Source organism: Alternaria rosae (assembly GCF_020736505.1).
Source record: "Alternaria rosae strain MPI-PUGE-AT-0040 chromosome Unknown BKA58scaffold_1, whole genome shotgun sequence".
NCBI classification, from domain to species: domain Eukaryota; kingdom Fungi; phylum Ascomycota; class Dothideomycetes; order Pleosporales; family Pleosporaceae; genus Alternaria; species Alternaria rosae.
In genome coordinates, this window is record NW_025763570.1 from 4,884,847 (window position 1) to 4,910,433 (window position 25,587).

General features: G+C 53.9%; 6 protein-coding genes across 6 annotated transcripts; 2 read left to right on the plus strand and 4 right to left on the minus strand.

Annotated features, from left to right (window-relative positions):
* Positions 1 to 174: 174 nt before the first annotated feature.
* Positions 175 to 714, plus strand: BKA58DRAFT_408166 (uncharacterized protein; the record flags this gene model as incomplete). The annotated part of the gene is made up of 1 exon (XM_046172070.1): positions 175 to 714. The coding sequence occupies one exon, from the start codon at positions 175 to 177 to the stop codon at positions 712 to 714; it is 540 nt and encodes a 179-aa protein (XP_046032046.1).
* A 4,624-nt stretch (positions 715 to 5,338) lies between these two features.
* Positions 5,339 to 6,376, minus strand: BKA58DRAFT_374584 (uncharacterized protein; the record flags this gene model as incomplete). The annotated part of the gene is made up of 3 exons (XM_046169341.1): positions 5,915 to 6,376; positions 5,464 to 5,811; positions 5,339 to 5,416 (listed from the first exon to the last, which is right to left on the minus strand). Coding segments are annotated over exons 1-2 (638 nt in total), but the record flags the coding sequence as incomplete, so codon positions are not given.
* Positions 6,377 to 12,879: 6,503 nt separating this feature from the next.
* Positions 12,880 to 14,060, minus strand: BKA58DRAFT_397373 (uncharacterized protein; the record flags this gene model as incomplete). Its single annotated transcript, XM_046171421.1, has 3 exons — positions 12,880 to 13,004; positions 13,476 to 13,598; positions 13,664 to 14,060. 3 exons carry the CDS (start codon positions 14,058 to 14,060, stop codon positions 12,880 to 12,882), a joined length of 645 nt encoding a protein of 214 aa, XP_046032048.1.
* Positions 14,061 to 14,307: 247 nt separating this feature from the next.
* BKA58DRAFT_31613 (uncharacterized protein) lies at positions 14,308 to 15,637 on the plus strand. The gene has a single exon (XM_046167561.1). It carries the CDS (start codon positions 14,726 to 14,728, stop codon positions 15,302 to 15,304), a length of 579 nt encoding a protein of 192 aa, XP_046032049.1. The 5' UTR covers positions 14,308 to 14,725; the 3' UTR covers positions 15,305 to 15,637.
* On the minus strand, positions 15,638 to 19,432 carry BKA58DRAFT_31614 (uncharacterized protein). Its single transcript, XM_046167562.1, has one exon. The coding sequence runs from the start codon at positions 19,324 to 19,326 to the stop codon at positions 15,970 to 15,972; it is 3,357 nt and encodes a 1,118-aa protein (XP_046032050.1). The 5' UTR covers positions 19,327 to 19,432; the 3' UTR covers positions 15,638 to 15,969.
* A 2,428-nt stretch (positions 19,433 to 21,860) lies between these two features.
* Positions 21,861 to 23,935, minus strand: BKA58DRAFT_31642 (uncharacterized protein). Its single transcript, XM_046167577.1, has 2 exons — positions 22,967 to 23,935; positions 21,861 to 22,912 (listed from the first exon to the last, which is right to left on the minus strand). The coding sequence occupies exons 1-2, from the start codon at positions 23,736 to 23,738 to the stop codon at positions 21,996 to 21,998; spliced, it is 1,689 nt and encodes a 562-aa protein (XP_046032051.1). The 5' UTR covers positions 23,739 to 23,935; the 3' UTR covers positions 21,861 to 21,995.
* Positions 23,936 to 25,587: the final 1,652 nt, after the last annotated feature.

Below are 25,587 nucleotides of genomic sequence, written 5' to 3' on the forward strand. Positions count from 1 at the left end.
GAAGTTGATATAACAACTCACCGGAGCCGCACCCTTCCTTCCTCCAAGTGAACGCGAGATATACTCGCCACACGTCATATGCGATCTCCGCCGACTTCGCCTTCCCTTTCGCGAGTCATCTTCAGATCCGATACCTCTCACCAGAACATGTCTTCTCGAACTGCCGACCGCAGCATGCCTGCCATCAGCTCGCCTCTCTCGCCCAGATCACAGCCTCTCGACATTCCTTCCCAGGCTCGACGTCGCCCAGCCATGAACCCACGACAATCCAGCAACACCGGCCCTGCTGCACACCTGAGGCTTCCTTCTCTACCCCGCTTCCACCCAGCAAACTACGCTTCGTCCCAAGGCTCAAGCCATGCAAACACACCTACTGCGGGTCCTGACAGTCCCAACTCACCCGCTTCGCCTCGATCAAGCAACAGGCAATACGAGGTTCAGAGACAGATGTACCTCTACCAGCAACAACTCCTTGCCAACACCAGCCGTCAACACAGGGGCTTTGGACCGAAGCCAACTAGCCCACGCCTAGAGCCACTCGCCAGCCCTGGGGTAGTCACTCCTTTGGAACTCGAAGAGGACGCTGGCGGTTACCTTACCGCTGGCGTGAGCCGTGCCGAAGCCGACCAGCACGTTGAGAAGTACATTCGCGAGGAGGCTCGTCGAAGGGGAGAGTACTCCCCCGGCCGTGCAACCTCCGTTGGTGGCCATTGACTATCCCGCCACCAACAAAAGCAAACACAAACACACCACCACTTAAGCACTCGCACTCGGATACGGCACCGAAACAACTAGCCACTCTACGTCCTTCCATTTGTCCAGCAATCTCGGAGTTATATCACCCCACGGCACGGAGCATCAACGGCGTTCATCATCACCATCACAAACACAACACATAAAACTAGCACACGAATCGTACACATATAGACGGAGAACGGATGGAACGGCTCGTTCTAGCAAACACGGACTCGCAACATTCTTCTTCTTCTTCTTCACTCTCACACTCCAAGTGCTGGAGCGTGGCAACCGATCGCTTTTTCCCAAATACCCAAATATGCGTTTTTTCAAACTCGGAGTATACAACGTACCGCATGCATGCATCTCGCCTGTCCATAGCTTCACTGTAAGCGCTCCACCAGTTGGTGTCGAGCTGGACAGATGACGGGTCTTTTTCCCCCTTCTCTTTCCTCACGTAGTTAGCAATGACAATTCAACTCTATCCCATTCATCATCCTTTTTTCGCCTCCGTGATGCATGCCAACAATGCCTCGATCTAGCAATCTCATATCTCATCCTGTTGGTCAACACTGCCACCTCCTCCCTCTCACTCCGCCATATCCAGATAGGTACGACCCGAGCATGCCGACCTACCCGACTCATGTCCTCCCTTCCCCATTCTTTCGCCCCCATTAAAAAACCACGCCCCTCCACTTGCCCACCCCGTATCCTTTACCCAGCATGTAGCGCGCGCCGGCCACATTCGCCTCTCTGAAACACGCGATCACCTGCTAGCCGCCGAAAACAGCGGACATGTATTTGTTCGTGTACAAGACGTGGTACGAGTCGCTAATTACCACCACCGCTAAACGTGATTCCCTGCACTTTCCTAATGCGAGTCGATGAGAAGGAAGAATATTCCCCACATACTCCATAATTACTAAGGTTGAAGCCAACGCATCGTAGCGTCAACTAACCCGTGTGAGCGGACCCTGATTCTTCTTTGCAGGTTGGTAATTTCCTAATCTGCTGTGCGCATCCAATCCACCTTTGCACTGGTGTTGGCACTTTGTTCACGGGCTACTATGTGACTAAGGTCCGCTGCCGCTATGGTTGCAGTTGCACTCTCGCTTCGCATCCAGCGGCACTTCCCACCACAGCTCCGGGTCAATCGTGATGAAAGACAAGGGCAAGGAAAGGAGAAAGCAGGTTTAGACGGCCCGTTGACCACATGTTTCGATCACCGCCAACACATGGCCATATATCAGCTGAGATATCGCTGTTCATGTTGATCATTCGGCGGCGCGTTGGCGTTGGTCGCCGTTCGCCGTTCGCGTAAACCTGCGTGTCTGCGAAACAAAGAAGATGGCCTAAAGATCATCCTTCTGAATGGGTGATGGGGGATGTGAGATTTGCCAAGCGCAAGGTGCCCCGCAGTGCTGTGAAGGATCTTCATGGTGGGTTGCTGCTTGGGGTGAAGTGTGCCGGGTGGGTGATCTTGGCCCGGAAGGGGTTTGGAGATGATGCTTTCGAGGGGAACCGTGATTGATGTGTTGCATGTTGCGCATGGGTGCTTGTTTTTGCGGGAATATGCATGTGTTGCGCATATTGTTTGTGTTGTTGAAATTAGGGTCTTCCTGTACAACAAATGTGCTGGTAATCTCCTTCTCTTTGTTGTCCCAAACCCACACCTACCCAACGAAAACGTACCAGAGATAACAGTTGGACTGGGTTTAGTTTGACAACACATGCTATTTTTGCACAGCCCGCTCAAGATCGCAAAGGAATGCCACAGAAAAACAGGGTCTTTCTTATCGCCGTATTATTTCGTTTTGGGACCGGCTTCCCTGCGTCTTTTGATACGAAAGCCGTTGGTTGGTGTGGTGTGGTAGGCTTGTGCCCCGTGCGCCTTCCTTCACGGATCTAAGATGCCGAGTGAATGCCATATGTGTGGGTCAAGAGTTATGCAGGGATTCGGCATCGGTTGTTTGCGAGCATCCGGGCATCGATGCTGTTGTCAGTGGAATATGTGATGCGCAACGGTCGTGGCACCCTGATGACGCGTGACGATGAGAGCGATGCAGAGAGAGACGCGTGTATATGCTGGGAGAGCCAGGGAAACCTCAAGATGGAGGAAGTGGCGCGACTGTAGCCTCTTACTCGTGGACCGCCGAGATGATTGCAGATCACGTGCGTGCGCTCATGAAGATCAGGGAAATCATTTCGAAGATACTACTCGCTTGTTCGTCCGTCTTGAGTCGACATTGCAGTAGTTGCATTCAAGCCAATCGCACGTACTCCAGGGTAGATTAGAGCCGCACCTGCTACTCGTCATTGGTCGCAAGTCGCTCTATCGTACAACACCCTGGGTCCGGTTACTATACAACGAGTTAGAGCATGATTGGTGCAGTATTACGTGCATGTCCATGTAACGATGAGTAACCGGTGGTATTTTTCAAACTCCACAAGACGGCACGCGGTATTTCGTATCGACGCTGCCTCCACTTCACGAGGCGCGAAAGCCATTAGCGTACGCTGTCCAAGTCGGCTCGCTGAACTCTGTCAGTTGTTAGCATACCAAGCACGACGCACGTGGCCGTACGTTTGCCGCTCTTTCACCGCTTACTTTGCCATTGCGCCTCTCACGCCATAATCTTGGAAAATTTGGTTCGAACCGCAGCTAGTGTTATGAGACGGATGACATGACGACACACGAATCGAAGGCCCAGGAATCGGGTCGTCGTCGGTCCCTCGTGTGGAAAATGTCGATTCGATTGTAGCAGAGAGTCAGGTCCACATTCTTACTCCACAGCCTGCGCGATTTGTCAGTCGAACGTAATTCAGGAACATCCAGGAACGATGGGGATGTGTTTCAGGAACGCCAATCATTTCGCATGTGAAAGGTGCTGGGGATCGAAAAGTCAAGATGACGATTGAAAGAAACTACGTCAGCGGCGGTTGCGCTGGGATCTGGGATGCGTCGACGAGGTTAGGCCTCTTGCGGTTAGATAACCTCTGCTCTCCGCTACCCCTTTGGGAGAAAGATACCTCAACGATGCAAGAGCAGCATGTAAACATCTACAATAACCATCGCGATGGTCCTGAAATACAGATCAATGATGCGGCGCTCCACACAATATCCAAGTCACCCTGATGATGTATCAGGAGACTCCTTTGGACCGCCTCTCACAGCTGAACTTTCTCCACATCATAACGACCATGGCAATGCAGTGTGCACATCAACGAGTATCTTCCGCAACCCCACTTGAGAGCCGCATCATCTGCGACCCCGCAATGCCGCGTGAGCTTTTGCGGAGAGTGGTCAGATCCTCTCACCGACTTCTCGTCTTACCAACCCATCGGCTCACAGCGCGTAGTCAACTTATGCAACGATTGATCCAGAAGGTTAAGTTCAGGTTGCATCGTCATCTTCACCTGTACCTATGCGTCATTGTTGACATCAGGAGGCGGACAAGTATAATGACGGAACACCGTTGTTTTCCTAGGTGGGCGCAGGCCACTTCACCGCTGGCTTCTCATCGATGGTACAAGGATTGGAAGAGGAAGATACACGAAGCCTGCTCAAGGAGTCCATTCTAGATGTGGTCAAGCACTACATGCACGGAAACCTTTCTCGTCTAGGCATGGCATGTCAAGGGAACCTGCAATATGCAACTGCGCCAGGCCTCCCATCAATAGCATGAACTCACGCAGGAAACTGTTCCGTCATGGATTATGAAGAGACAGGCGTGGGGAACATCAGGTGGGATGTTGACCTAGTAATTGGGAGCAACCGACAAGGTACCTCATCCACCAGGTGGAGGTTGTCAAAGTAACTTGACCAGCACTAACAGCCTTGCTTACGACCACAGTGAAAATCTCGACTGCAGCCCAACACGATCAATCAACCATCTTCGATCGCAGTATTCCTACAGTCACATGTACTTTACCTCCACGATCGCGATCGCAGCACAGATCAGCCGCGTCGGGCCTTTATTATCGGACCGTATAGGACCCGCCATGCACGAACGGGACATGGATATCTTTGCGGCAACCACGCGTGGGATCAAGCGTCTTCGTTTTTTTACGTGAACTCGGGATTAGTTTCCTTTGGGATTGTGAGGCCCCGTCGGACATGCCCGCTTCCTTGCTGCAACGGTTGCGTGGGGTGCTCGAGGGTGGCAGGATACAGGTCCATGGCGACGCGCGTTGGTGTCTGCGACAAGCTCGCTTGTTGGCCGGGTAGTCGTTTCTTGATGGTGAGGTGAGGTCTCCATATTCATGGATACCTATGGAGACTCCATTACATGTGTGGGTGGTTTGAACAATTGTGAGGCTTAAAGAGTAGACGAGCGAGCCGCGCGTGGCTATTGTTGCGGTGGCGAAAGGACTTCGAGAAGTATTCGATCGCGTGAGGCGGATGTGAGAAAAACATTGTGAGTGTTTTGCATTCATTCAATGTGGTGCGTCGGCCATCGCGAACAGATGGCAACAACGCATGTGGTTCGCAACGTTCTGTTGGGTAAGTGCGCGAGGAAGTTCACACGACGATAAGGACTATCACTCTATAAGCTCAGTATCCCCGCTAAGTATAACTCTATGTTGTACAGCAAGTGCGACATCATCAACACGCCCATTCTCATATGCTGGCAGACTGTTGTGTCAGTCATCCTCAATACATTAGCCTCGTCATCAATGAGTATGCCTACCTTAGCACTGCATATATAATTTGCCTAAACATTCAAGTGCATGCTCTCTGAATTCCACAGCACCCACGTTTTCAAACACATTCTCCTAGCTACTCCTAGCAATCTCAATCACATAACAACCAATCATGCCTCGCAAAAGCTCTCGCAAAAGCCGCCGTACTGAAGATCACCCCGACCCTTTCGCGAACTATGACCACAACGACCCTCGTGACTACAGAATCGGCCACGAAACATATAGCGACGGAACCCACCGCTATTTCTCCGGCCATGTCGATGCACCAGACTATATTGGCAACGGCGGACGGCAGCAGACTTACGACGAAGCCGCTCAAATGGGTTTTGATCAAGCGTGTCGGGAGAATCATAAGAGTGGAGGGGGGGCTGGGTGAGTATCTCTCAAGTCTCAAGGCTTCTTTGTCAAGCCTCTTGAAGACGGTGTTACGTGCTACGCATCGTTTCTCGCCATGCTGACATGTATATCTTACTAGATAACGCCATGGATACAACCAAGGCGGACAACGCGGCTTCATGCAGGGAAACATTGATGAAATGTACGATGGACACAACGATGGTGACGACTATGGTCACGAAAGAATGTATCAACAAGGTGCTTTTCGCGGTGATATGTTCGGGGGTTATGAAGACTACAATGACTTCACTGGTGGCATAGGCGGGTATGGTGGGCATGGCTACGGAGGATATAATGGCTTTGGTGGAGGGTATGATGGATACGACGATTATGGGCCGTTTGGGGGTTATGGAGGGAATGGTAGGTATGGCGGATACGACTACTACTGAGGTCTCATGCAAGTGATCAAGTAACGCGTTGGGACTGTTAAGACAGTACATGAGATTCTTGATCCATGCCTGTAGCTTGGTTTGAGAAGGAGGCAAATCTAAGTCAAGGTCAACAAATCATCTCAACATCTGTCAACACTTAGCTCAGGTACTGAAGTATGGTAAAGCAAGGTTTTCTATTCTCTAGCAACGACTGTAGTATGATTTTCTCCCCGTTTTCTACATGCAAGGTTTGTGGTAAGCCCCCGAGGGTAACAAGGAGTGTGAAGAATTGAATGCTACGTCTTCGATATAGTCCATAAAGACCTCTGCACTGCGGCCGGAATCCTCATCCTGCTTTGCGTCTTCTGTACACCTCTGCCGGGCCGAAGTTGAAGTACGATATCTTGCTGGCACAGATATCCGCATGCAACCGCATGCAACATAGCACCTGAAGGTGAGATGCCAAGCCGGGCTGCAGGGCGAATCTGATCCAATACCGATATCTGTGCTAACGCACTGGCAGTCGCCTTCTTTGGTCCTGCCGACGGAGCGCACTGCGGGTCGGACGACCCCCTGTGAAGCATCTTGCCCCGTTGGGTGGAAGAGCGGCTAGCAGCCAAAACGTGGTAGGTAACCAGTAGGAATAGTTCCTACGGTATTAGTAAACAAGAGATCAGTCGTATCCGTTGTTGCCAGTGCCTATCTGGCTGGCGAAAGCCGTGGAAACGCTACGAGCATCGTCATCCTCAAAGCCACCAAGTCCACTGCGCAGACCGCGACCAGCACCGAAGCCAGTGCCAACGTTGGGACCCTGACGGGTGGTCTCTACGTAGCGATTGAGGCGGTCAGACTGGCTGAGGGAAGTCGGCTTGTTGTAGTCGTTCAAGCTCAGGCCAGATAGACTGATACCGCCCGGCGCATCGCTGCGAGTATCGGTAAGCTCGCTAGCGGCGACCGATTCACCAGCAACGCTTGCAGGCGCGCCATTCTTGCCCTTACCGTTGGGACGACCAGGAAGAGGCCATGACTCCTGGAAGTTGGAGAACATGGGAGGGTAGTTGGACGGAACACCAACACCGCCAAGAGCAGAAGAGTGGACTGAAGAGACATCATCTGGGATGTAGCCGACAATCGAGCCGTTGTCATTATACTCCTGGCGGGGCTTGTTGCCATTGAAGCCAGCCTGACGGCCAGAAGTCATAGCATTAGCGTGTTGGTAGGCCATCTGGTAGCGCTGAGGGCCACGGTAAGTCTGCTTCGGGCGGCTGAATTGCAGAAGCGAGACCTGCAAGTTGGTCAAAGGACCCTCAACAAGGCAGTTGCGCTCCTTGAAGTGAAGAAGGAGGTAGTGCCACAGCGGATGCTTCGACAGGACCTTGGGGTTACCGAGAATAACAAGACCGTACTTGGCTCGGGTCAGGGCGACGTTAAGACGACGAGGATCGCTCAAGAAACCGATTCCCTGGTGGTCGTTGGAACGGACACATGATAAGATGATGAAGTCCTTCTCACGACCCTGGAAAGCGTCGACGGAGGCAACTTCGACTTCCTTGTAGTTTTCCTTCTTAAAGCTGCCTGTTGCCTGCATGGAGCTGACAACATAACTACGCTGACCTTCGTATGGGGTGATGATACCGATATCGCCAGGCTGCACACCGGCCTTGAAGAAGCGGGTGACAATCTTCTCGACGTTCTGAGCCTCGGTACGGTTGAGGTAGGATGTTCCAGAGGCTGAGATTTCTTCAGCGCCGAGGTTGGACCAAAACATCATGGGGCTGTCGACAACGGGCCAGGGAAAGTCGACATCGCGACGGATGCGCTCCTGCATTGTGACACCGTTCTGAAGAGAACCTTCGTAGAACATGTTCGAAGGGAACTCCGACAGACAGGGATGCATACGGTACTGAACCTGGAGACGGATCGGAGAGCACCCTAGAATGACAAGACGCTCGAACAGAGACTGGTTGAGACCAGCTGTGGCGGCCTTCTTGTTCATGATGACAGGTCCAAGTTGCTGGTGATCACCAACAAGCACGACTTGCTTGCATCCTAGAACCAGAGGAATCATACACTCTGGCTCGGCTGACTGTGTCGACTCGTCGATGAGGACAGTGCGGAACTTCATCTTGGAGAGACGAGGATCACCAGCACCGACACAAGTACAGCAGATGACATCGGCTGCGTTCAGAATCTCGCGTTCAGCTGCACGGGTGAGCTGCTTGAACTTCTTCTCATCCTGGCTTGACAGTTCACCAACATCGCTCTTCAACTGGTTCAACTTGTTGAGCTCGACATTGGTATCGTTCATGCGGACCTGTTCGTGAAGGGAGAGGAAGCCGACGGGAGATTCAACATCCTCCCTAGACTTGGCGGTGACACGAACGGTCTTCAGCCCAGTAAGATGAATACGTTCGCACAACTGGTCAACAGCGACGTTGGAGGGCGCGCAAACCAGGACCTGGCTACCGCTGATCTTGCAGAGATGATAGATGATGGTGGCTGAGGTGACAGTCTTTCCAGTACCAGGAGGACCTTGGATCAAGCTGAGCGGCTTTTGAAGAACACTCTTGACAGCGTTGATTTGACTAGCGTTCAATTCAGGAAGACCTGGAACGCTGAACTTGCGGGGAATCTGGATCTTCATGGGTGCGGAAGCAACCTCGTGGCCGAGAAGACGATGGAAGATGTAGCCTGAAACACTCATCTCGTCAATGGCAAAAGTCTTCATGGCATGCTGCATGCGGTCGAACGAAGTGGCCTTCCAGACGTAGTCGGCGCTGAAGTTGTGGGTGCACTCAGTAGGAACGGACTTGTGGTCGCCCTTGGTGCGCAGCTCAATCGTCACCTCATCGGACTGGTTGTTTGGGATCTTGATGACATATCCAACGCCTTCCCAGTGTGGGCGAAGTTCTCCTGTGTAGCGCAATCGCATCTCGTCACCGACTGCGAGTTTGACGTCACCCAGCTCGAGCTTGGGGAGGATGAAGCTGGCTGTGTGCTTATTGTTCAAGGCCATATCCCAGCGAACCACGAGATTATCCTGCGACTGCGACTCCTTCAGCTTGCGATCGTAGTCGGCCTCGATCTTGACTAGGGGACCAAAGACATTCTGGTATTGGAAGGCGTCATCGTAGCGGAGCAGGACCTTGGCGATGACCTCCTCTTGACCAGCGCCCTTCTCAAGGTCGGCAATTGTAGCATTCGCGTTGTCCTTCCATAACTCTTCGAGTTTCGCGATAGTCTGGGGGCTCAGGTGGCGGGCGCGGAGTTGCTCCTGGTCGGTTGGGGCAGGCACGAGCCAAGGGAGGAAGGAGCGGTCCTCGATGAGCGGCTGCCAACGTGACACGTCCCAGTTCATGTCCTTTTGCGAAGGCATAGAGGCGCATGGCTGGCGACATAGGAGGACGACGACGGTGTCTGATTTGGCGGGGATAAACCCGAGGAGGAAGACGTTCTTGGTACCGCAGTTGTAGCATTCGAGCGTCGTGTCGCCGAGCGAGGAGGCGGGGTGGAGCTGGACTTCCTTGTGACGGGCGCGGACGAGATGGTTGATGATATGCGAGGACGACGAGTTGCCACGGGCGCTGCAGAACCACTTGCTGCAGGCGAGACACTTCACGACGCTGCCGGCGTTGTGAATACCGCAGTATGCGCCTAGTCGGGATATTAGTATGCCTCTCATTCCCTCCCAGACCATCGTTACCTACAGGCATGTGCTGGTAGCTCGACCTCGGCGTCGTCCGCCCGCATAGCAGACTGGCCGTTGCGTCCACCGACTGGCATGCTGGCCATGCTCTCCAGGTCGTCTTCATCGTACTCTTCGTCGTCATCTGCGCGTCGCCTACGCGAAAGACCGCCGCGGGCAAGGTCGCCGTCGAGAATGCCCTCATCTACGTCGCCGGCGTTGATGGTGGCAGCCGAGTCAGACACCAGGTGGTTGCCCATATGCGTAAAGGCGCCCTCCATGGTGAAGGTTCGCGTTCAAGGCTTCCTGGTTTATTCGAAATTTGTGGGGTCGGGATGAGAGTTTCGGGGGCAGTTGATGCCGGAGGAGTCGAGAGTGGTGTATTAACCTCACACCATTTCCAGCGGGAGGTTGTGTGTGTATGTGTGTTGGCGCTGGGCGTGTTTGCGCACGAGAGTGGTTGTGTGGCGGAGATAGAATTGTGTCTCAAGGTTGCAGCAGCCAGCGGGGTCGGAATGTCGGAGCACAAGGCTTAGCGCGTTTTTTTACCGGAGGCATCGCTCTTTCCTCCACAAGACACTCACTCACTCTGTCCCCAAGGCCATAGCTCGAGTCTCATCTCTTTTCTTTCTCTTTTCACTGCTCAACACCGCCATTCCATATACTCAGTCAGTTCAACGTCTGCATCCATGGCAGTGGCGCTCTGCTAGGTGTCTCAACGGCTTTTGATCGTCAGTGAAATGACCTGCAGCAGAGCCGCATTAATGGACCCTTTCTTCTAGTGCCAACGTCTTTTGTATAACAAAGTCGAAACCATACGCGCTTATGCTCGCCAACTTTACGTTCTTTCCCTGTAAGATCCGCCACAGTGCGAATTGAGGACTTCACGATTGCTGCTCGACCATGCCTGTAGTAACGGTTCACGGCTTTCACTGATTCCCTTTATCTCAGAAGATGTCACTCACATCGGTGGTATTCGTTCTCTTGTATGACGTCAAACGCAGTAGTCAGTTACGATTTTCACCATGGCACGTTTCCCAACTGCCAACCCGGAGGACTCACCAGTCACCCCAAATCTCGCTTTCACCATGGCTGGGTAAGGGCGCCCGGCTCACGTTACCCGGATACTCTATACAACTCGAAAAGCCAGGTCTTCACGGCTTGCAAAACAACCCACATGAGCGATTGGGACAGTAACACCATCGACGACGTCAGCCAATACCAAAACAACCTTTTCTAACTCCCGCGTCTGTATAACGGCCCAACATCAATGTACCGGTACATGGGGATGTATCTGGTCTTCTTACACCGAAGCTGCGTACTGCCGACGCAATGCTATGCCAGCTCGCCGAGCACTATCGCCGGAGATCATCCGAGTGCCCCACACCTACTTATTGGAAGTGGCGGCTGCCGCTGCATCCCACATGGGTAAGCTCGTCGGTTCCAAGAGACAAGGCAGCAACGTGCCGCACGGGACTGGCCGAATGATCGATCACTTGTTTATTTGGTGCGGGGTGCAGTCTTGCGGCACGACTTGCATGCGTTCTCTACCACTTGCATTGCCCTCCAACAGCATGCGCATACTGTATCAGCCAGCCCGCGATGTAATTCTGGCAGGGATGATGTTGCTAGTAAGCTGCAAGCTACCTACTTCACGACTTTGGTTACATGGCTTCAGAGAGCATCAAGAGGTATCTCGGCCTGGATGTATTACAAAATCACAACATCTAGTGCCGGCAATGGCGTGCGACCCGAAGTACGTAAAAGGCGCATATCTCGATTCGGCTGAGGCATGAAACTTCGCCGTATGACGTCGCAAGGCTACGTGTACATGTCTTGGTCCACGCGCAGCTTACTCCGTTGCTTCGCTGAAGGATAAGGCCCCAGACTGTTCGATGTTACAGCGGGACGAAGGAACAGGAGTGAAGTGACATGATCGACTCTATCGCGCCAATAGTACCTGACGCATTGAAAACCACGCCATATGCGGCTGGCTCAAACAGTCGTATCAGAGATAACCGCATCAGCATGGTCGAATGAGCTTCGTACTTAGGACGTCGATCGACTCTTGGGCTATGAGAACATATCACTTTATGTTGGTTGATCACCCTCTCGCGGCACTTGCGGATTCAAGAGGTGACCAGATATACCGGCTATCTGGATATATTTTAGTAAGCAGTCTCCTTTCTGGCCTACGATGCCTATTGAGATATGAAGATCCCTAGCCCTGTGCTGCAGAATAATTCGAAGTAGGCCATCTCGTCATTATCGCAATGATAATGTCACGCATCTGCAAGCCTCCTGCTAGTCAGCAGCTTATGCACTACGTTCATCTCTCAATCCGATATTCCCGACAATGCGAAGCGAGAGACAGCACCATTGAGCTTCATGTTTGATTCCACATGCATATACGATCTTACATCGACTCCATCAGGCGACAGCTTCCTGCGTCTTCATTATGCAGGACGCCTCATTCGCAAGATGGACAGCCCACCGGAAGATTTCACATCTGACATACAGCCGGCTATCAGTTCATGCGCAGCCCCCACAAGGAATACCACGTTGTTCACCTCCTGGTTCGCATATCCACTGTGGGACCCTACCTGGTGAAGAATTTGGCGAAGAAATCTTGAGTAACCGCGGCTTGCGCCTGCACAAGATGATCGGCGAATACGAAAGGCGCGGGAAGGACATTCCAGCTTCAAGTCAAAGGCTTGACGTTTAATCGGAGTACGGCGCCACGTGCGGTAAACACCACGTCGCAAGCCTCACAGTCAAGGAACAGAGTGGATACCCAGCACCTACCACCGAGTCGAGCGCGCTTATCTCACAAATTGCGGAGGTTACCAATTTCGCAAAATCCTTACATAGAACATTTACGCCCTGCAGAAGCGAGGTACCCATACCAGACGCCCCGACCTTTGTGCGAACTCAGAACTCAGCTTAATGCTTACGAGAGAATCGGAGCGTCATCTTCACCGATCAGAATCACGGTGACACAAATCCGATATGCCTCACCTCTTCGAATCTTCTTTTTCGGTGCAGCGAACATCCACTCTCAGCCTCGTGCATACTGCATACTGCAACCTCCGCAATAGATAGTGCAATCGGTCCTACTCACGGTCATACAGCATCGTAAACGCAAGGCACAACACCCACCTGCCTTTCCCGCTGCTACTTAACCATTATACAGCATACTCGTGACATATAAAACACATCGGATCACCATCCGAGCAAATAGACTCTCGCATGGCAGTTCTCAGCTCCGCATCCACCCGCCTCGCAGGGCAGTCGTACATGAACACGTACATGAAGCTCGGCCCCGCAATCCTTTCCAAGATTTTCTCGCTCAAGCGGCAGTCGGATGCGTAGTAGCTCTCACCAGGCGAGCCATTCACATAGTGAGGAAGTGACATCCACATCGTAAATGTCTCGCGTATGTTCTGCATGCTTTCGCATCCACCATCTCCGATGCCCAATGTGTGCCTCAAGCCCAAGATCTCCATGTCGACAAATCGCGAGCAGAGCGCCAGCAGCGGGAAACATTACTTAACTACTACCAACACGCGCCCTTGTCTACCTACCCGCGACATGCGTGTCCTGCGTGCGAACGTGCACGCGCGCAGCGAGACTTAGCAACACCTCACGCCGAAGGAACGCTGCGTTGCGCTCGGACACTACGTATTGCGTGCATGCTGTGTAACATACTATACATATATACACATGGCTCATGACTCGGTACATGACCCAAGCCCCGTCTGCATCTGCACACTGCTCCGTAGTAATGCACGGTCATAGGTCAGAAACGGGAAGGAACGGAGGAAGGCAGGAAGTAGACGAATGCGAAGAGGAGCGCACGCACAGCCGCAAAAGACCAGAGTTCGCGTCACACAGGCACAGCCGCAGGCAGGCAGCAAGACTATTGAATTTGACTGCGCGCCTTCGTATCTTGGACTTGGACTTGAGCTTGGTTGAATACGCCATGGAGGTTGTGTAACGTTACCGCGGTGATCGGATCGTGCCGTCCTGGTTCCGCTCTTTGATTTTGCTTTTTCGCGTGTTCCCAACGCGCAGCTGTCAGCCTCGAACGGTTCCTTCCATACTTTCGGTACGGGGGCATCATCATCATCAGGAAACACTAACCATCTGCACCGCGCATCTCCATCCATCCTTTCGCGCAAGTCCTGCGCCCCTAGCCTAGTTTGTCCTTCCCCTTACCTCACCACTTGCCTCACTTCCCAGTATCTTCTCCTCTCACGCAAGCAAGCGGCCAAAAAGGCCCAGTCCAGAGCGCAGCGCCCAAACCACATCCGCAACACCCGCAAGACCGGATAGTGGCTTTTGCGTTCCCGTGCTCTGCGGGGAACTTTGAACCCACACTTCCGCCGCCGGTGCTACGAACCAGCTTTCGGCCATGCGCAAGGTTTACCTTTGCTTTCAACCCTACCCGTGCGCCACAGCGGTCCAGATCGACGACCGGCTCTTGCTCCTTTTCTTTTCTTTTCTTCTTTGTCAACGGACCTAGCTAGCTAAGCTCGTGGTTTTCTCCGCACGTTGGAGCGGTGCGGTGTTGTTGCAGATGCAAGTGCATAGTGTTGTCATGATGTAGTGAAAACGGGTGCGGAGTATAGTGTTTAGTGCTGCATGTGGAGAGTGAGTGTGGGGTGTGTTGGCAGAAGTCATTCATCATTTTCGCGAAGAAGCTACTGCAATAGTAAAGCCAGCTGTAGTGTGCGCATGGTAACGCTTGGAAGAACACGAGGTTAGGACGGAAGCTAGCCACGTCAACGTGGTCGGCCAGAGATTAGCTGGAAATGTCACTGTTCAAATTACCATGTCTGCATGTCTGCCGTGCGCATGCGTTGCGGCGTGCGGCGGCGTTGCGGCTCCGAGGAAGTGGTTGAGAGGCAGCGTAGCTCGTGCTCTCGAGACGAAGATCGTGAACGGCTGCGTCGATCGGGCTGCAAGGCCAGCCCGCTCCCAACCCATCGCCCCTTTCCACCCGCCAGTCCAGTCTCCTGAGCGACGGGGAAAATATCTTCTGTGCTCATCATCACGGTGGTCAGAGCATGGAAGCATCGAGAAGGAGTTTGTGTGGAAATTTGACTTCCAAATCTGCGCAATCGTGGCGCTGAAGTCGTGTGGTATCATTTCTAAGTGTTTGTTGAGTGGTATCTTCCTGATGATTAACCTTATCCCACGCCATGCCCATGCCCATTTACCCACAACAAGCCAAAGAGTGAACATGCGCCAATGCCCACCCCATCTTCCTTGCAAGACTAGCATGCAAGACCGGGCCGGCCCACGTATAGAAGTGAAGAGAAAAAGATTGCACCAAACCATGTCCTGCATCGAAGCGAAATTGATCGTCCTCTATTGGAAGGAGGAGACGAAAGAAAGAAAACAACCCTAAAAGTCAACAGCCGACCGCCCATGCGGAAACCCCGCACCGCAGGCTCGGCAATTGAAAACAATGCTATGCAAAGCAGTTTTGTGTTGTCGTCGCGTCGTTAAGAGGTCGCTAACAAAGGAAATAAGAGAGAACAGTAGAAGCTTTGTACAGGTAATGATCGAGCGATGAAGCTCAAGAAGCAAGTCTATGGGATATCGCCAAGATGCAGTAACTAAGGTCAAAGTTTGCTCGCCGGCAAACGATCCTTGTTGGTCCCCCATGGTTGAGTATTGCGCCGATGACCGATGTGAAAACAAAGTATTGGTTGTAGAAAACGGGTATATGCTAGAAGCGAAGAGTGGGACGAGGCGATCAGTGTCCAAGAGGACACATGATCAACGATAACTTTTGAGTGCCGAGGCCAAGTTGCGGTTCGATGGAGTTTTGATAGCCGTCGGAAGCGGGCCTGCCAACACAATGCGGTTGGGCCAGGACGCGGGATTTTGATTGAGGATGGGTCGGAGTTATTTGCCGTGGCCATTGTCGTGGCGCCAGGCACCAATGGAAGATGCCGAACCGGAACGCCGTAGGATAGCAGAGTAGAGGTCGGTACAGATGAGATGTATGATACAAGCCGGATCGACGCGTGGCGCGTCGTCAGCTGCAAGCAGTGGCGTCATGCTACGCTATCGCTCGAACGTGCTCGAGCGACTGATGGAGTCTAGGTCGGATTCGCGCGACTCGCTTCCCGCGCGTTGTTGCTCTTCCTTGCGCTTCCTGCGCTCGCTGGGTGCACGGCTGATCAAGCGCCTCACGAAGCTGCGGCTTGCCTTGGTGTTGGTGGGCTCTTGAAGTGGGCTGGCAGGCTCAATGGATGATCCGCAAGAAGAGTTGGCGGCAGGCTCGGGTGCGTCGACAATGTCCTGCTTCTTGATCTTGCAGAAGAGAGTGGAGAACAGGTACTGCTCGCCATTGCTGTCGTAAAGCGGGAGATGGCGGTAGCCTTGCTGGATGCTGTTGAGTTTGGCCGTGAATGTAGCAAGAGGGGCGTGATTGGTCGTTCGTGCATCGAGCGAGTTCCAGACAGTCCAGCGGACGAAGACAAGGCTGGGGTACCTGGTCGTAACTGTCATATCAATCTCGTTGCCGAACTCGGGGTTGTAGCCATTGCCCTCTACGATGCGTGTTCGTTTGCGCAGAGGGTTGCCGATGCCAGAGTGGCCATTGCGAGCAGATGCGTCCTGGCCGCCAATACCGGTGGCATTCGCACCCATGTCTTCGGCACAGTACATCTCGAACTCAACATACGGGTTGATGTTGGCTTCCTGTCCAAGGCCGCGGGGGCGCGGGAGCTGTTGAGCAGAGATGATCTGCACAGTGAACTTCACTTCCTTCTTTGGTGCCTTTCTGTGACCAATGACTGGAGTCTGTGACTCAAGACGCAGGGCTGCTGGCTTCAGCACGTAGCCTGTGCGGTCCTCGCCACCAGCAAACATGGCCTCGTTCAACTGTTGACCGAGGTCGTACGTTTGCCAGTTCAGCGCAGCCATCTGGACGCCGCGACGCCAGAACTTGAGAGGATCGAAGTTCGACGAGTTGATGCGGAAGGCGTGAGGGTAGACGCGCATGAGGCAACGCATGTTGTGCTCCTCAAGCAAGTGCTTCTCCCGGGCTCCGGGCTTGGTGAGCTTCTCGAAAGCGCGCTCGTTGATGGAGAAGACATGGTTGAAGGTGTTTGCGTCGATGCTGCCAAAGTCTGTGAACTTGACTCCTCTCGTGTAGACACCGAGATTGCCGAGCTCTTTCGTGATGTTGCTGGTCTTGGCCTTCTTCGGCTTACGTCGATCATCTACTACTTCGGCAGTCTCTGCCGTGGTTGCATTGGGGCTGTCGCTGTCTTCAGCTGAGCTCACGGCTGCAGAAGTGGGTAGCGTGTTGTTTGAAGTTCGTGGTGTGGCCCAGAAGGATGCTGCTCGCTCTGGTGGACTCATTGAAGGTGGGCTGGAAAGAAGAGGCGAGTTTGGGATGAGGTTGTCGTTCAGTATGACGGGTCTCGACCAGGGGGAGCTGAAGCTGCGCTGTCTTCGGGAAGTGATTTCGCCCATAAGAGCCCTGGTGTCGATTTCGTCACCAGCAGCACGCTTGACCTTGATGAGAATGCGGTGCTTTAGTTCTTCTGGTGAGGGAAGCGACTGCGACTCGAAGTCAAGCGGCTGGAGGACCAGCTTGTCGCCAAACTCCTGCATCATGATCTTGACCATGGCAGATTGTTGGACCGGAGAGCAATGCACCTCAAGCGAGAGGATGACTGGGTACGGTGATTCCGTGAATGCGTATTTGTTGATGACCTTGATGGTGTCTTGGAAAAGGATGCTCTTAGTCAAGGTTCGGCCGTGCATGACGACCGGAATATTGTCGGCACCATCCCAGCAGTCGATCTCGAGGCATCGGCAGCCCTTCTGAAGCGCAGTAATGTATGCCTCAGTGCTTGATTCGCCTGCAACTTGACGACCGAGCAGGTAGGTGTTGTGGGAGCTGGAGATGTAGTACTCGTTCAAGGGTCGGTTGAGCTCCTGTGGCTGGCCGACTGGCTTGAGGATAGAGTTGGCAGCAGAAGTCAGGTACGTCTGGAAAGCGGGGAAGTTCATGGCCAATGGCAGTGGGACCTCTCCGCCTTCGGTTGGAGTAGCAGCCATCCTGGGTCTTGTTGCACGTGCAAACTTCTCAAAGGTATTGGTCCAGTATTCGAGATCGGCGTTTACGTCTACGCCTTGCTCACGCTGCAGAAAGTCGAAGAAAGTGTGCTTGTCCATCTCAATTTTTGAGCCAGACGTGTAGGTCTTGTAAATCGCCTTGATGTCTTTGCGCTCCTTGAGACGTCGCACAAAGTACAAGAATTGCGATTGGTTTAGTTTTCCAGCGTCGAGAGTGTCGGCTTTCTGGAAGTAGGCGCGAAGGGTGGCTTCGGTGCAGTTAATGTGTAGGCTTCGGCACAGCTCGACGGTGCTGGGGAAGTCGAGCGTCTCGTCGCCCTCACCACGCTTCTTCATTGCGCGTTGCCAGACGAGCTTCGCGCTCTTGTCGGCAAAGCCCAGTAGGCCGGCCATGAGGTCGATGCGGTTGCGCGATACAGACTCAAGCGTCTGAGTCCACATGTTGAAAATGCCAACGTCGGGCGCAATCAAGTGCATTGTTCGTATCCGGCCCTTGGAGCGTGTTGTGTCGGTGTAGACAATGGTAAACCAGTAAGGTGCCCAGTTCTCGGATAGGCCGCACTCTTCGCGGTAGTGCTTAGCTTCCGGACCTGAGCGGATCTCCTTGACATCGTCGATGTAGAAGGCTTTGGAGGGGCGCGAGGAATCCCAAAATACCTTGGCTGATTCCAGATCGAGCCGCAGGTTGATCTCCTTCTTCTCCTTCTTGGTAATCTTTCTCAAAACGGTGCCTTGCTCGAGGCGGGAGTTGCGTACGGGGGCGACGACGGCGGCGTCTGGTATTGAGCTGAAGCTGGGTGTTGGGTGTGAGATGCCGAGGCCGTGGATGGGCTCAAAGGGGTCTTCCACGGCTTCCTCCTCTTCAAAGGCGTCGAAGTCGGAGATGCCAGTGTCAGCGTCGGCGGCAGTCCTGCTGTCGCTGCGGCGGCGCATGATGACAGGACCGGAGCTCTTGTCGCGCTGCGCAGACGCATTGCCTCGGCGGAAGCGACCTGGAATGCCCTGCGCGCCGCGGCTCACTCTGCGGATCAGCCCCGGTCCCTTTCCTAGGGCCTCGGCCATGGCTGACGGTGAGGACGTGGGCGGCGACTGGACGGGTGGTGGAGGCAGGAGCGACTCTGGCAAGGTGTAGGAGGGAATGGCGGGCAGCGAGGACGAGACGGGCACCATGCCCTCGGGCGTGGACTGCAGGGAGCCATTGAGAGAGCCATTGAGGTACGAGGCCGTCAGGGCGGGACTGGAGCGGGCGGGTATGGTGATGGCGCGTCCGAAGCTGGGCGAGGGTGAAGGCATGCGCGGTCGCGAGATGGCGTCGTGCAGCAGCGACATGGTTGTGGATGTGGAACAAGCAAGAGGATGGATCGGGGCGGGCTAGTAAATCTTCATGGCGCGGGCAGTGGTGAGGGAGAAGGAGCGTAACGGCGAGCGGGCGCCACTGGGTAATAAAAGCAGACAGGATCAACAGCCTGCTGGGTCCTGGTGGAAAAGCTCAGGCTAGGAGCAGCTTCGCATCGTGAGACTGACGGAATGCGTTGGGGCTATGACGAGTCGGGCTTGGGAAGCGCGCGCTGCGCGAAGATGCAGACGCAGACGCAGGTCAGCTGGGATTACTGGAGAATTGACTTGCATGCACGATGCATGGATGATTTGGGATCTGAGTACTCCGGAGCAGTCGTGGGGGTTGCAAGCGAATCGAGTCGGCAGACCAGGGCGGGCGAAAATCAGTCAGCGCGCGAGTGGATGCTGCAGGAAATGCGGAGAAGGGTGTGGTGAGGCGGCGTATCGTCGTCGTCGTGGTCAAATTGTCGGTGGTGTGAGGGTCGCGGGCTTGACGTGGACCAAAGATGCGTCTGCAATTGGGTGTAGTGCTGGATAGTGTGAGAGAGGAGTGGGCTGTAGGGCAGACAGGTAGTAGTATATGGGCAACGGCTGCGCTTGGCGGCCGTCTTTGGGCCAGGAACAGACAAGGCGCTCACCGAATTTTCAGCTAAATCTTACAAGCACACGATTATCCCTTGACTCCTAGTCATTCGGGCTTCCATCCGCCTCCGCTCAATTCGGGCTCCGAGGGCACTTCCCTGTTTGTCTCCTGGCCTAGCGCTCGACTGCGAGAGCCGCGACGCTGGTTAAGGCCCCACTGAGCAACGGTGTCCTGTATGACGCAGCCCATGGTTATACTATGGGGTCCGCCAATCATCACGTCTCGCCGTTTGTCGCCTGAGAATCCCACGGCATTCCACAGGCACCCAGCGCGGCAGCCATGGTACGATGAACAAGAACAGAACATGCACTGCCCTGTCGTCTCATTGTCCACCGAGTTGCCTCACGGGGAGCCATGGCCCATAGCCGTGATCCATTGTCACGATGCCGTGCCTTCCGGAGAGGGGATGGTATGCCCGGAGAGGCATGGCATGCACGAAGAAGCAACCTCAGCGGCCCTGATGCTGTTCGGTTCGTGTGTCGTCGATCAACTTTGACTCACCGGTATGTTGCGCTGGCCCTGTTGCAGAACCTTGATGCGTACAGGCCGGCTCGGTAGCATCGACTATGCCACCGTCGCCATGTTTGCTACATCGTGTCCGCAGCGCCGACACCCACAGCGCGCGGTATTGCTAGCCTCTGACTGGCCTGGCACAGCAAGACGGTGTGTCCGAGTCACACGAAGCAATCAGTGTACTGCATTCCGCCCACAGTCGCTGGCTGGATGGCCGTCGTGTGTCAAACAAGTCGTCCAGCCAGTCGCATCCGCTGTGCAAACGCCCCAAGTGTGGCGGTGGAATCCCCCGTCTCTCACACGTGGCGCGCGGGCAAGTGAAACCCAAGTGCGAAGCCGGCACAACGGTTCCATCATCATAGCCGGCTTCTGACGGCCGGCGCAAAGTCAGGGATCCGCCGTCGACGCCCGCCAACCTTGTGCTGGCCCCTCAATTTGCTGCAGCCGACTCGGCTGCTTCACAATTCCTGCACGTACCGCTTCTCACAAAGAATGGCGCGACAATGCGGTGCGCCCAATGCTCGTATCCGCATCGCCCTGCCACTGCGAGTCGCGTGATTGTTCCACAAAACTTTCCACAGCTTCGAGAAGGAAGGATTCCTGCCCCTGGCGCCCTGGTGCCAATCAAACCACGACGCCCCCGCACATCAACTGCACACGATGCCAACGTGCCGGGCTTTCCACTTTCGTTATGTCCATGTGACTTGGGGCGGTGTGATGCATCAAAGTCCATCGTTGCGCTTTGTCCAATCGTTTCTTTGATGCTGCGTATCCTGAGCTGCCGCTTTCATGCCCTGATTCCTTTCATGTCCTGATGTCGTGTCACCGCATTCGGCCCTTGGGCACCAGCGGCCTCTGGTAGCCCTTCGGACGCATATCCGGTAGGCTCGCCGTTGTCCTCGTTGCCGTTCGCTAAGTAAGGATGGCCGGCACTGTGTTGTCACAACTTGTAGGGCTCACCCGAAATAGCCCTGCACGTAGCCCCGCCTGCTCTGAGCCTGCTCGAAACATTTGCAATCGATGACATGCATCTCTGGCCAAGATACCTTGCATTCAGTGCCCTGTACCCATTCCCTGTGCGAAGGGTGATGCCTCCACATATTCATATCGCTATCTTCACATGGCTTTCTGCATTGAGCTTTTGCATCCCTCTGCTACGCCATGTTCGCGCTGCCGATGCTGTCCGAACGTTGAGCAGCGCGGACGATCGGAATCTTATTGTGTCCATGAGCTGAGCTGAGCTCATGCTACCGGACTGCGACATGAACTGCTGCTCATCATACACAATCTGGGCCAATGAGAACATGTAGGCCCCATAAAATATTTTGATTCGCTCATGGCAGTAGGTCGCACGCTGATTCTTAGCCTACCATGGTACTACGTTGCCATATCGATAGGCATGAAATGGCGAATCCATGTTACAGGAAGAGCCGAAACTTTCCACCAAATTTCAGCCTCAGGCATCCCGCGTCTGCACTGAGACGGCCAACCAGCATGTACCTTGTCAACGTCTGTTAGGATCGACGAGGTGGAGTGTCCCATCATCGCTCGTCAGGATATCGCAGCCAGAGGAAGACCCTTGCGAATTTCCGCACAATATGCGTCTGTTCGACGATGTTGGATTATGTGCAACGGCACTGGCATGTTGCTCCAAGATGCGGGACGTTGTCGTGGCACTAAGGACCCGTGAGGAGATTATGTCTGAAGATGCGTGGTTCTGTAGAGATGCATGGGACTGCCCGTCGAACACTTTGCGACTCAACATCTTCTCGCCCTGCTTATTCTCGGTCATTCCCTCAACAAATCCACAAAGTTCCAATGAATTGGCGTTGCGAAATGTTGATGGCGTTAAAGCTCTGGATTCCAAGGCGTCGTAGCCCGTGCCAGAAGCAATTCGAGGTCTAGACTCGTGCGTTGCAGGGCTAACAGAGCTGACAGCGCGAGAGAGTGGCAGACACCTCGAGGATGAATTCTCCGAGTATTTTGGAACCAGCGGGGATGTCTTGCGTGCATGATCATGCATCCCTTGATGCTTATCGTCGCTCTGGAAAACAAACGCTTGCCAGTTCCTTTCGTCTTCATCCAGACTCTGCACAGCAGCGTTGACCGGTCTGTCCCGACGAATGATGGCCATGTCGGAGGCATGCGCCGATATTGGTTTTCTTACACCTCTCTTCAAAGCGGGCAAAGAGGCGGAAATGGAGGACGAGCTAATGCGACTCTCATTGCCCTGACCTTGAGTGGCATGCTGTGACCAGTCTATTGCAGCTTCGTTATTGTGTCTCTTGGCGGGGTAATGCGGGACGCTGCTTCTGGATGGAATGGATGTGTCGGAGTGGCTTGAATGATCGGAGATTGCGAGATACGTCTTCCAGGGACCCTCATCGACGATTGTGTGGGCAGCGGAAACGTCAACACCGACTAATCGTTCCCTATCAATATTGAGCTGATGCACATATCCCATCTTGGACTCACCTGCCGAGTCTGGATCGCTAAAAGGCTTTGTCTCACCGATCTGGTGGCCGTCCGATGCAGTGCAACCACGGGCACATGCAGTAGAGTTGGAGCCGCTGAAGGCGAAACGAAATGCGCGCTCTTCGCCGTAAGCATAGTGCGTAAGTCGGAAGTCATGCGTAGAGCTCCCGTTCATACGAGAAGTTATTATCGCAGGTTGACACTGCAGCTCAAGCGGATTACCCGTGGAGCTCTTCTGTTCAGAGGCACCTGAAGATGGACTAGCTACACTGCGCCGAACAAAGCCATGGTGCTGAGGTTGCTCACCGGTCGACGGCGCACGGGAAGCAACATCAGCTTGCTCGAAAGCACTAGTTGCTGCAAGAAGCTCAAGGTTGACAGATGGCTTCGCTGAGCATAGCTGTGCAAGAGGCTCCTCCTGGTCGAAAAGCATTGGTTCGGAGGAAGCATGCGATTGCGCACATTGATCCAATTGTGTAGAGTAAGTGTTTGTCATTGCATCTGTGCCAATCCGGATTCGAATATCATCTAGACGCTGGCGTGGAACACTATGTCCAAGGACTTGGGCAAAGGCGTCATCTTCAAAGTTATGGTCTTCATTTCCGAATTCGTCATTGTCCTTTCGTCTTGGGACTGCACCGCGTCCTCTTGTCGTTCTTCTGCGCTTGCCGATCTTGCTCTTCTCTCTGCTTGAGCGGAACTGCAGACTGACTGGCTTCGATGGGTCGATACCGACCCAATCTTGCTGTGTTAAGAGCCTCTTCCTATTCATTTCGAGTAAGTGCAGTTCCGTATCCACTCCGGAGGCCTTGCGTTTCCCGTCACGCAAGCCTATCTTTCTATTAGTATCTACTGGCCACTTAGGTAAGTAAGTGACGAGTCGTCACTACTACCTTTATGGGTAGGCCGGTCGTTCGAGAGTAGCTCTCCATGTGACGTTGTCTCATGATGTTTTGTAGTTGGCTGATAGTTGCCTGGCGTGTGCTCACGCTGCGTTCTCTCACAGCGACGTTTTGCTGTGTGCCCTGTGTGTCGCACTGAGCCTGAGCCACATGGTGTTAGGCCCAAAAGGTAAGAGTCCTCGTCGTCTTGCAAATAGCTAGGGCGAAAGGGAGCGACAGGTGAGTTAGTATCATTCTGGAGCTGCGTTCGCGCTCTGGCAAAGTATGCTCTCTGCTGTTGGAGCACGCCCGTGTTGGCCTTCTTGGTGCGCTGTAGCGAGCCGCCTGTCCAGTTCATACTCTCACGCGTCGAGGATTTCCCGGAGTCGTCCTGTATATGTGCGTCTTGATGGAGAGGATGTCCCGATACGTGCTTGGGCGAGGTGCACTTTGCTCGTTGTAGCTGCCCAGGTGCTGCGCGCGCGCTTGGCTACTGACAGCGGGCAGCTCCTGCCCTCTCCAGCAGCTCCTCTCTCACGTCAACCCCCCCCCCCCCCCATGAAACCCAGAACTGCAACACAACTGCAGCACGTCACTCCGCCTTTCGTAGCGCTGGCCTACTTATCCTCCTCGGTTAGACTCAGCTGTACAGCTCGAGTTTCTTGCACGATTCATGCTCGGATCTGTCGTGCCGGCGGCAAAACGACTACAGATGCGAGGGTCCAATCTCCTGATCGATCAGCGCCTCCATCTTCCCTCCGCAAAATTAGTGGACCGCCGCAGATGTGCCGAGACCCTGCGACGGGAACCCCGTGGGTGTAGAAAATCTTCTACATTCATGGCCAGAGGGTGGTGGAGATTGGACCTAAGGGATCATCGCGCTGCTACACCATCTTCAACGCATACAGCAACATATGCGAAGACGACCAATTCTGCAAGGTCGATTATAGAGCTATCCACAACTCAAAACTTTGGGGCAACACCTGGGGAAATCGTGGAGAGGTGGAGAAGAACGTGCTCGACGACCAAAGCCCCATACAAAGGTCCACCACCTCCAACCAAACCCCATTCATCCGTCTCTTTGAATTCGAAGCCAAAACACCGGTCGCGACAAGTGCGCTTGCCGCATAATGCTGGAGCTATCTCAGATCATTGCTCTTTGCAGAGGGGATTCCGGTCCTAGACGGGTCTTGCGGCATTCTGAAAGCGCCAATGTGCACAGGATGCGTGACTTGACTGGCCGCTAAATGTGTTCTCCCAGACTGACCAGGCACTCGTGTTGCGTTCCCACCCAAATGCCTCAATCTACGTCCACTACGCCCACCACTAATCATCAACAGTCGTTCAGCTTAGTTTCCGAGGGGGTTTTTTTTTTCTCTCTCTCTGAACCAGGTGTTGAGCTTGGTTTTGATTAAATACGACCCATGTCCATAATGGCAGCCCGATCCTATAATGCGGAATGATGGCATACATGCTTCCTGGCGCCGCAGTCCATACTGCACATGCGCCGCCAGTTGCGGTGTACATTCATGTACAGTTACGTCAAGCGCTATGGCCTGAGACTATGCCTGTGGGTACTGGTTCTACTCGCGGCCCACCACATGTAAGCTGGGGAGATATGGCTCAATGCACGCGCCTACACTCGGAACGAAGGTGCGTCAGTCGTCTCATTCGACATGTGAAAGGGAGCGATAAGGCCCGCGCATGAAATCGCAGGTGTATCTCATCTGTATCGATGCT